Source organism: Chiloscyllium plagiosum, chromosome 14 (assembly GCF_004010195.1).
Source record: "Chiloscyllium plagiosum isolate BGI_BamShark_2017 chromosome 14, ASM401019v2, whole genome shotgun sequence".
Lineage (NCBI taxonomy): Eukaryota > Metazoa > Chordata > Chondrichthyes > Orectolobiformes > Hemiscylliidae > Chiloscyllium > Chiloscyllium plagiosum.
In genome coordinates this window covers 68,908,750-68,920,190 of record NC_057723.1, presented here as the reverse complement: position 1 = coordinate 68,920,190, position 11,441 = coordinate 68,908,750, and the positions used below count along the sequence as shown (strand labels likewise).

At 40.9% G+C, this 11,441-nt stretch overlaps 1 protein-coding gene across 1 annotated transcript in view; it reads right to left on the bottom strand.

The window, feature by feature from the left end:
* The window catches only part of rnf145a (ring finger protein 145a), a 134,568-nt gene that overhangs the window by 10,906 nt on the left and 112,221 nt on the right, over positions 1 to 11,441 (bottom strand). The window contains exon 8 of the mRNA XM_043703971.1: positions 10,082 to 10,229. Coding sequence (XP_043559906.1) covers positions 10,082 to 10,229 — 148 coding nt within the window. The remainder of the gene's footprint in view (positions 1 to 10,081; positions 10,230 to 11,441) is intronic.

Genomic DNA, 11,441 nt, shown 5'->3' with positions numbered 1-11,441 from the left:
CCACGCAGAGGGTGGTACGTGTATGGAATGAGCTGCCAGAGGATGTGGTGGAGGCTGGTACAATTGCAACATTTAAGAGGCATTTGGATGGGTATATGAATAGGAAGGGTTTGGAGGGATATGGGCCGGGCGCTGGCAGGTGGGACTAGATTAGGTTGGAATATCTGGTCGGCATGGACTGGTTGGACCGAAGGGTCTGTTTCCATGCTGCACATCTCTGTGACTCTATGTAAAAACAATGACTGCAGATGGTGGAAACCAGAGTTTAGATTAGAGTGGTGCTGGAGGAGACTCCTTTCATTTATCTTTCCACCCTTCACGCACTTTGCCTGTATTCCTGATGAAGGGCTTTTGCCCGAAACGTCGATTTTACTGCTCCTCGGATGCTGCTTGAACTGCTGTGCTTTTCTAGCACCACTCTAATCTGAACCCATATCCCTTTATACCTTTCCTATTCACACACCCATCTAGATGCCTTTTAAATGTTGTAATTGTACTGGCCTCTACCACTTCCTCTGGCAGCTAAATATATTTATGCATCACCCTCTGCGTGAAAAAGTTGCCCCTTAGGACCCTTGCAAATCTTTCCCCTCTCACTCTAAACCTATGTCCTCTAGTTCTGGACTCCCCCAAACCAGGGAAAAACTCTTATCTATTTACCCTAATGATGCTCTTCATGATGTTATAAATCTCTGTAAGGTCAGCCCTCAGCCAGGGAAAACAGCCTCAGCCTATTCAGCCTCTCCCTACAGCTCAAACCCTCCCATCCTCCAAACCTGACAACATCCTTGTAAATCTTTTCTGAATCCTTTCAAGTTTCATAACATCCTTTTTATTGGAGGGAGACCAGAATTAATGGGTGGCACGGTGGCTAGTACTGCTGCCTCACAGCTCCAGAGACCTGGGTTCAATTGCCGCCTCAGGCAACTGTCTGTGTGGAATTTGCACATTCTCCCAGTGTCTGTGTGGGTTTCCTCCGGTTTCCCCTCTCAGTCCAAAAATGTGCACATTAGGTGAATTGGCCATGCTAAATTGCCTGTAGTGTTAGGTGAAGGGGTAAATGTAGGGGAATGGGTCTGGGTGGGTTGCTCTTTGGAGGGTAGGTGTGGACTTGTTGGGCCGAACAGCCTATTTCCACGCTGCAAGTAATCTAATCTAATCTAATCTAATTGCACGGAATATTCCAAAAGTGGCCAATGCCCTATACAACCGTAACATGACCTCCCAACTCCAAAACTCAATGCTCTGACTAATAAAGGAAAGCATACTAAACACCTTCTTCACTATCTTGTCTATCTGTGACGCCACTTTCAAGGAACTATGAACCTGCAGTCCAAAGTCTCTTTGTTCAGCAACACTAATGTATTTTGTAGTTACAGTACTCAGAACTAGAGAGAACATGAATTCTGTAATCAAAGTGGCTTTGCTCAAAACATCACTGGACATCATTCAATATCCTTCTCAGGATGACCTATCCCATTAGAAATGTGCATAAGAGGTGTAAAGGACATTATAATTTCTTTCCAAGAGTTGTTATCCCAAGAAGTCATTTTGAACCACTCCCGACAGGGTGAGGTACAGTTGCAACACAATGCTGTGGGAAATATTTAAATATTTAAAAACATTTAAAAGGCATTTGGATGGGTATATGAATAGGAAGGGTTTGGAGGGATATGGGCCGGGTGCTTGTAGTGGGACTAGATTGGGTTGGGATATCTGGTCAGCATGGACGGGTTGGACCGAAGAGTCTGCTTCTGTGCTGTACATCTCTATGACGCTATATCACTGTTTCTGGAATTATAAACATAAATTACTTAGTTAAAAGTTGAGTATGCTTGGTCAATGGTTAGTACTTGACTTTTGAAGGGTATTTTACATTTCCGAAACACAAGAAAGGTGGTGGAATAGCTTGGTTATTGAACGATGAGATCAATACAATACTGAAAAATGAGTTTGGTTCAGAGGTGGAAAACCGTAGAATCGGTTTGAGGGAGTTATTGATGGAAACACTGGAAAAGCCTCCTGACTGTTACTATGCTGTCAGACAGAAGATAACTAAAAAAAGAACAGGGGTTTGCAAGAAAGGTACTGTAATAATCATGGAAAATTTTAATCTTCACACAGATTAGACAAATCAAATCTGCAAAGGTAGCTTGGAGGATAAGTTCACAATGTGTAATTGAACAAGTTTCCCAGAACAATAGGTTCTGCAATCATGAAGGAACAGTTTACTTTTGACCTGGTAACGTCGAAGGATTTAATTATTCATCTCAAACTGAAATAATCACACTTAACAAGTGGTTCCTAACAATGTAATTTTACATACAGTTTGAGGGCAAGAAAAATAGGTGGGAAACTGCAGTCTTAAACAAATTACAATTATATATTACAAGGTCTTAAGCAGGCTGTTTCTTGATTGTTCTAAGAGCAATTTTCAATTACACAGAAACAGAAAATAGAAACAGCAGTCGGCAATTTGGCCCTTTGAGCATGCTCCACCATTCAATATGATCATGGTTGATCATCCTACTCTGTATCCTGTTACCCCTTTTGAACCATACTCCTTGATCCCTTTCACCCTAAGAACTATATCTATCTCCTTCTTGAAAATAATGTTTTTGCCATAACTGCTTTTTGTGGCAAAAGTTTTACAGGCTCACCACTCCGTGTGAAGAAATTCCTCTTCATCTCAGTCCTACATGGCCTAGTCCGTATCCTTAAATCCATGGTTCTGGACTCCCCAGTTATTGGGAACATCCTTCCTGCATTTATCCTGTCCTGTTAAAACTTTGTAGTTTTCTATGAGATAACCCCCTCATTCTCCAATACTCCAGTGAATACAATCCGAACAGATCTGGTCTCTCTTCAAACATCAGGCTTGCATTGCAGGAATCAGTCTGGTAAACCTTTGTTGGTTGCACTCCCCTAATAGCCAGAACACCTTTCCTCAGATAAGACCACTATATATGCACACAATACTCCAGGTGTGGTCTCACCAAGGCTCAGTACAATTTCAGGAAGACGTGCCTGCTCCTGTACTCAATTCTTCTTGTGATGAAGGCCACCATATATTTGCCTCCTTCGTTGCCTGCTGAACCTGCATGCTTACATTCAGCAACTGGTGTACAAGGACACCCAAGTGTTGTTGCATGTTCCCCATTTCTCAACTATTGTCATTCAAATAATAATCCACATTCCTGTTTGTGCAATCAGAGTGGATAGCCTCACATTTATGCACATCATACTTCATCTGCTCTTTTTGTCACTCACCCAACTTGTCCAAATCACACTGAAGTATCTCTGCATCTCCCTCAGAAGTTCACTCTTTTGCCTAGCTTAGTATTTTCAACTTTGCAGATGATGCAATTTAAGCCCCTCGTTTAAATCATTAATATATCTTGTAAAATGCTATGATCCAAACATTGATCCCTGTGGTGCCCAAAGGGTCATTGGCTGCTACTCAGAAAAATACCTACTTGTTCCTATTCTTCCTTTGCTATCTGAGAGCCAGTTCTCTATCCATGTCACTATACCACCCCAATCCCGTGCACTTGAATTTTACATGCTCATCTCTTGTGGGTCCATTATCAAATGCCTTCTGAAATCCCAAGTTAACCACATTCAATGGTTCTCCTGAACAATTCTATTAGTTATGTTTTCAAAAGATTCCAACAGATTTGTCAAGCATAAATCCCTTTCATAAATCCATGTTGAATCTATCTGATCTTGTCACTGTTTTGCATGTGCTCTGCTATTAAATCTTATATAATGGGACTCTAACATTTTCCTCACTACTGATATCAGATTACCAGGTGTTTAATTCCCTGTTTTCGACCTAGTCCCTTTTTTCTTAAAATAGTGGGGTTATGTTACCAACACTCCAACCCATAGGACCTGATCCATGGTCTATAGAATCTTGAATAATGACGACCAAGGCATCTACTCTACCTAGGGATACTTCTGAAATGTTAGGTGTTGTAGATTTGGTGGCCTTTAATCCCATCAACTTCCCCATGATAATTTCCCTACCAATACGGATTTCCTTCATTTCCTCTCTGCCCCAATACCCTGTTTTCCCAATGTTTTTGGGACATTACATTTGTCCTCTTTGTTAAGGCAGAATAAAAGTATGTATTAAATTGGTCTATCATCTCTTTGCTCCCCATTATAACTTCCCCTGTTACTGATTGTAATGGATCTTCATTTGTCTTCGCTAATCTTTTTATCTTCATATATGCAGAAACCTAGAGGTTTCTGCAATCAGTTTGTGTGATCCCCCAAGCTTAGTTTCATACTTCATATTTCCTCTCTGAACAAATCCTTTTGTCCATCTTTGTTGAAATCTAAACTGCTCCCAATCCTCAGGTTTGCTGCTATTTTTGGTCAATTTTTATGCCCCTTCCTAGATTCTAACATTATCTCTAATTTCCTTTGTTAACAGAGGTCAAGTCACCTTTCCAACTTTATTTTTGTGCCAGACAGGAATTAATTGCTGCAGCTCGTCCACTCACTCTTTAAAGTCTGCCATTGCCTGGGCTCTGTCATCCTTTTCAGTAAATATTCCACAATTTATCATAACCAGCTCATGTCTCATATCATGATACTCTATTTAAATTCAGAACCCAAGTCTCAGAATCAACTATGTCACTCTCCATCGGAATGGGAAACTCTATCATATTACTTCCATTCTGCTGTAAAGGGCATCACACCGCTACCTTGCCAATTATTCTTTCCTCATTGCACAATAACCAGTCTAGGATGGCCTTCCTCTCATTGGTCACTCAATGCATAGATTCAGAAAGCCATCTCGCACATGCTCCATGTATGCCTTCGCTACAGTATTGTTTCTGATTTCACTTGCACAATCGAAATGCAGATTAAAATCTGCAATAATTACAGCTGGGAGAAAGTGAGGACTGCAGATGCTGGAGATCAGAGTTGAAAAGTGTAGTGCTGGAAAAGGACAGCAGGTTAGGCAGCATCAGAGGATCAGGAAAGTTGACATTTTGAGCAAAAGCGCTTCATCAACAAGTACAGCTGTATCTTTATTGCTTGTGGTTCTAATTTCATATTTTGTGCCTTCTCCCACATTTTCATTTTTGGTTGGGGGTCTAGAAACAGTCCACAGTATCGTTTTCAACCTCTTGGAATTTCCAAGATCTAGCTATAGCAAGTCCACTCTACCATAGCTTCTATTCCTCCTCACTATCATTTTAATGTCTTCTTTAACCAGCAATAACACCCCACCTGATTTTCCTTTGTCTGTCCTTCCTAAAAAGTGAATACTCCTGGATACTCAGTTTCCATCCTAGGTCACCCTGCAACCACGTTTCTGTAATCCCAACTATATCATATCCATTTCTCTATTTGCACGACTTTATTGTGATGCTCCATACATTAAGACACAAAGTCTTAAGTGCTATCTTAATTTTTTTTTATCCTGTTCACATAATTTAACATTGTGGCTTGAATTTTCTACCCATTACTTTTGTGAATTCTGTGTTTTATTTTTGCCATTTCCTTCTCTACTCTGACTGTTAAGATTCCTACTCCCCTGACATTTTAATTTAAACCCTTCCCAACTGCACTTAGGTTACCTTCCCCTGAGATCATCTTCCAGTCTAGTTCTGGTGCAACCTGTACTGCTTCAACAGGTCATACCTCTTCCAGAGCCAGTCCCAATGCCCCAGAAATCCTACCCCTTGCACCATCTTACGTACTGAATTTCTTATACTGTGAACACACCTTTGCTGATTTGATTTGCCTAATCCTAATGAGTTTGAGATATGTAGATGGCAGTGACTTCCAAAATTCAATGTGCCAGCATGCCAACTGGCACTTGCAAACTCTTGGAGCAGTTATACAACCTTGCAACTTAGAGGGAACACTGATATGAATATATGAACAGTAATGATAGATTTACTTTTCCATTTACAGCATGTGGATTTTGCTTCCAAGGCCAGTATTTGTTGTCCATCTCCCTAAATGCCTTTGAACTCAGTGGCTTGCTTGGTTACTTAAAAGAGCAGTTAGAGTCAATCACATTGCTATGGGTCTCAGTCACATATAGAACAGGCCACGTAAAAACACTAGATATCCTGCTTCCAAGGAGACAGTGGGGTCATAGCAATGCCTGTAGGCTAGTAATTCAGAGACCCAACCCCACTCTGGGACATGGATTCAAATCACACTATAGCAGCTGTTGGGAAAATCTGGAACTGAAAGCTAGTTTTAGTATTTCTCGCCCATGCCTTACTGCCCAGAGGGCAGTTGAGAGTAAACTATACTGCTGTGGTTGTGGAATCACAAGTAGGTGATGATGCCTAGTGGTTCAGTGGTTAGCGCTGCTACCTCAGTGCCAGGGATCCAGGTTTGATTACACTCTCGGGTGTGGAGTTTGCACGTTCTCCCCGCGCCTGCATGTGTTTCCTCCCACAGTCCAAAGATGTGCAAGTTAGGTGGAATAGTCTGGAGACACAAGTAGGCAAGGATGGCAGATTTATTTACCTAAAGCATATTAGTGAACCAGATGTGTTTTTCCTGACAATCGGCAATGGTTACATAGACATCATCTGCCATGGCAGGATTTGAACCTGGGCCCCTAGATTAATAGTTGACTGATAGAATCGCTACATAGTGTGGAAACAGGCCATTCGGCCCAACAAGTCCACAGTGACCCTCCTAAGAGCAGCTCAGCCAGACCCATCCCCCTATCTTATCCCTGTAACCCTGCATTGCCCATGACTAATGCACTCAACCTACATATCCATGAACACTATGAGTAGATGAATAGATCTTTCTTAGGAGGGGAGTAAATAATGGTGATTCCCAGGACTCAGTTATTATAATTAATATAAATTGAAAACAGAAATAATGACTTCGACTTGGTAGCAAAGGGTATAAATAAAACAGAAGTTGCTGGAAAAGCTCAGCAAGTTTGGCGGCATCTGTGAAGAGAAATCAGAGTTAATGTTGTGTGACCAGTGACCCTTCCTCAACATTTGAGTGAGCATCACCAGACCCAAAACATTAACGCTGATTTCTCTTCTCTGATGCTATCAGACTTGCTGAGCTTCTTTAGCAATTTCTGTTCTGTTTTTGATTTACAGCATCCACAGTTGTTTCAGCATAAGCTTGAAATTTGCCGATAACACCAAACCTGTAAATGAAGTAAACACTGAGAAAGATAGAAGTAGATTTGAAAAGAACAGGTGGGATTTATAAAAAGACATATTCTGTTATGGGATGCGCATGTCACTGGCAAGGCCAGCATTTGTTGCTTATCCATAACTGCTCATGAACTGAGTGACTTGCTAAGCCAGTCTGAAGGGCAGTTTAAGAGTCAGCCATATAGATCCGGAGTCACATGAAGGCCAGACCAAGTAACAAAGATGATTTCTTTCTCTATAAACTGTCAGCGAACCAAATGGGGATTTACAATTGAAAAACATCTCTCATGATAACCATTATTGAGACTGGCTTTATATTCCAGAATTTTTTTAAAATTGAATTTTAAATTCCGATTTGAACCCATGTCACCAGAGCAACATGATGATTCACTGGATTAAGAGTCCAACGACATTACTGAGGCTGGGGCATAAATTATGATCTCCCAGCCCTGAAATGAGCATAGCAGACCCGTACAGCCCTGTGCCTGACTGTTGGGTCCTGATATACCTTGGGCCTGGACATGGCCATTGGATTACCATTTCTGCCACTGAAATAGCTCGTCTGATAACAGATAAAATTCAATACAGCCTAGTGTGAGGTGATGTATAGCCTGGAAGAATGGAGTTAGGCAATGCCCGCTAAATGGTATAATCTTGACTGAGGCATTTGAACAAAGAGATATGGGATGTTTGCCCATAGATTTCTCAAGATGGCAAAACAAGTCAATAAATTGGCTAACAAAATATAGAAAATCATGGGGGCACAAGAACTAAGAGATATGGGGTTAGAGCGATCAGGAAGAGAGTGGAGACTTGTGGGAGGAGAAGACAGATTTGAGGGGTCTGGACAGCTGGTGACATTTTTGAGAGTGGAACAGAAAAGCAGTGAGGATGAGCAAAATTCAGTTACAAACTTTATTAAAAGTTTGACTTTTATAGGTTGCTTTGGAGCAGAAATCAGGTCTCAAAGACTACCCAGCTAGGCCTTGCCACCATTAAGTTGACAAGCATGGACAAAGGTCTCTCAGTTCTTAGCAATCAAATCAAGCAATATAACAGTCATTGCTCCTTCAGCCTGCACCCTGTGGCCCATAGTTTGGAAAGCCATGCTTTAGAAACGACACTGAAGAGGCTTTCCGAAGTGATTCCAGGGATGAGGAATTACAGTGGTATAGATAAACTGTGACAGTTAAAGTTCTCTCCTTGGATCAGAAAATGTAAAAAAAGTCATTCAAATTTATGGAGGGTTCAGATGGAGGAAATGAACTGTTTCTAGTGGTTGAAAGTTTATAACCACAAAGGCACAAGGAAAAGGTGATTGACAAAGGAACATCAGGCTAAGGACAAAAACTAGGTTTATGATTTGGAACGTCTGATTAGGTGGTTGCTTCAGATTTATTAGATGACTTTAAAAAACAACTGGATAAAAATGTAAGGGAATGGGGAAAGGAAGGAAGAGTGGCATTGACTGAACTGCCAGATCTGATAGTTTCAATTACCTCTCCAAAGCTATATTATTCTATGACAAGAAAGATGACATATCAAATTCAGTTTAGTCGAAATGAAGTGCTGTAGGACACCAAGTCAGCCATTGTGATTTCTATACTGCACTTGGTACTATGCTACTTTCACAAGAGCTCATTGGATGTAAAGCACTTTGGAATATTATATGGAAGTGACAGATAACGCAGAAATGCAAATGCTTAGGACGGTAAAGTGTGATTACTAATTAAATTTCCTTCTATATCAATGGTGTAGAGGAGGACTTCCTGCAGCATGTGCAAGGTGGTTTTCACGATCACTATATTGAGAAACAAACAAGAAAACAGGTCATCCTAGATGGGGTATTGTCCAATTGACCTAGATGGGGTATTGTCCAATACCCCATCTCGGAAGAATTGACAAAGGAAGAATTGACAATCCAGCTGGTCAAAGGCCCTTGGGACAGCGTGACCATAACATGATAGAATTCTTCAAGGTGAAGAGTGACACAGTTGATTCTGAGACTATGGTCCTGAGGGTCTTTTTTCCAAATGACAGCCAGTGACGAGTGGGGGACTGCAGGAATCAGTGCTTAGATCTCAGCTATTCACAATTTATATTCATGATTTAGATGGCAGAATGAAATATAATGTTGCCAAGTTTATAGATGACACAAAGTTGCATGGAAGGAAAAACTTTGAGGAGGATGCAGAGATGCTTCAGTGAGATTTGGACAAGTTGAGGTTGTGGCAATGGTTGGCAGATGAAGTATAATGTAGATACACACGAGGTTCTCGCTATTGGTCACTAAATGGGAAGGCAGATCATTGTCTGAATGGTGATAGATTGGGAAAGGAGGGGTCGCAATGATACCTGGGTGTTCTTGTACAATAGGTACTGAAAATAAATATGCAAATACAGCAAGCACTAAAGGAAGAAATGCTATGTTGGTCTACATAGGGAGGGGATTTGAATACAGAGCAGGGATGTCTGACTGCAATTGTACAGGGCCTTGGTGAGACCACTCCTGGAATGTTGTGTGCAATTATGGTCTCCTTATCCGGGCATGAATGTCCTGGCTGTGGAGGATTTACTAGACTGTTTTCTGGGATGGCAGAACTTACAAATGGAGAGAGATCGGATCAGTTAAGACTATATTTAATGGCATTTAGAAGAATGAGTGGTAACTAATAAAAGTCTATAACATTCTAATAGGCCTGGACATCATAAGGCAGGATCCTCAATAAAATGCTTGTGTACATCAAGATGCTGTTCAAAACGTCAACCTCGTTTCTTGATAAAAGACCACTCCCCACTGTATTGATGGCAAATGAAATAGAAGATCACATTTCATGAATATAATAATAGTGCAGTCATGTTAAGAGAGACCTCATGGATTTGTTGAAATACAATAGCATTTTACCCATTACCTGTAAGGAAGTCAGAACACTACTGGAGATGATGATCAGAAGCCAGAAGTCCATTTGGAAAAATTGAGAAATCATGTAAGCCATATAGGCAGGGAACACCAACAAGAACAAACACAGACTGACTGCTCGAAAATGTTTCCACAGACTCCTGTAGTAAAGCAAATAAGATGTTTTTATGAGACATATATCAAACTCAACTATTCTCAGAAGCCAGAGACTTACTTTACAATTTCCATTTTTGAAAAATTAATACAACTTTATTAGAAAGCCTTTCCAGGACACATCTACTACAAAGCTGTAGATAGTGTTAGGAGTATCCAAATGGTGCTGACGCTTGGTCAACCAAGCCACAAGATCAGGGCATCTCAATCTGATTTGCATTTGTAGTCTTCATTTGTTATATGTTAGGGCAGCCAAATTGCAGATGATATCAACTCCCAAACAGCGAGCGAGTGAGAAAAGCAAGTATGTTCGCAAATTTACAACTGCAGAAAAGCTGGGGGAACAATTGTTGAAGACCTGAACCACCCAAATGTCAGCTGGGAAAGAAACAGACAGGAAAGTACAGAGGGCACAACATTGTTGAACTTTTTTGCTTTTTCCTAGTTAGGTTAGATTGTTTTCTTTAGAAAAGAGCTAACAGAGGACAACAAAATAATGAGGGGTTTGGATCGAGTGGATAGGGAAGATCTGTTTTGCCCAGTGGAGGGGACGCAATGGGTGGGTGCCAGGGGATGTAGATTTACGGCGACTTGTGGAAAGATGAGAGATAATGATGGAAAAACCTTTCATCCAGAGGGTGTAGGTGTCTAGAATTCACTGCCTAGTTTGGTAGTTGAGGCAGAAACACTCAACTCATTTGAATGGAACTTGCATCTGTATCGGAAGTGCTGTAACCTACAAGACAATGGACATGATGAGCTAGAAAGTGGAATTAGAATGGGTGGGGTTTACTCTGTCACCTCAAGCACGATGGGCTCAATGTCCTCTTTGTGCTGTAAATTCTCTGTGGTTCTTGTGAGGGACAAAGCCAAGGCTCAACAGATCTAACTTCAATTGAATAGCTGTCATTCAGCAGCTTTGGAATTGCTATTGTTAAGTTGTAATTAGCTAATTTTATTAGCTCACTGGTAAGGCATTTAGTTATTGAACTTAAATGAAGTAATTTTTTGTGTACAAGTCATGCTTTAATGCACTTTGTAATGCAGCCTGATTAAAGGGTCAGATGAAATAATTCGAATGGCTCCGTGTAAATGTGTGCTGGCTGATGTAATCAACTCCACTCATCAGGAAAATACTGTTGTCTAAAAGCATTTTTAAAAAATACACATGAATATAGCCCATGTCATGGGCTTTACCC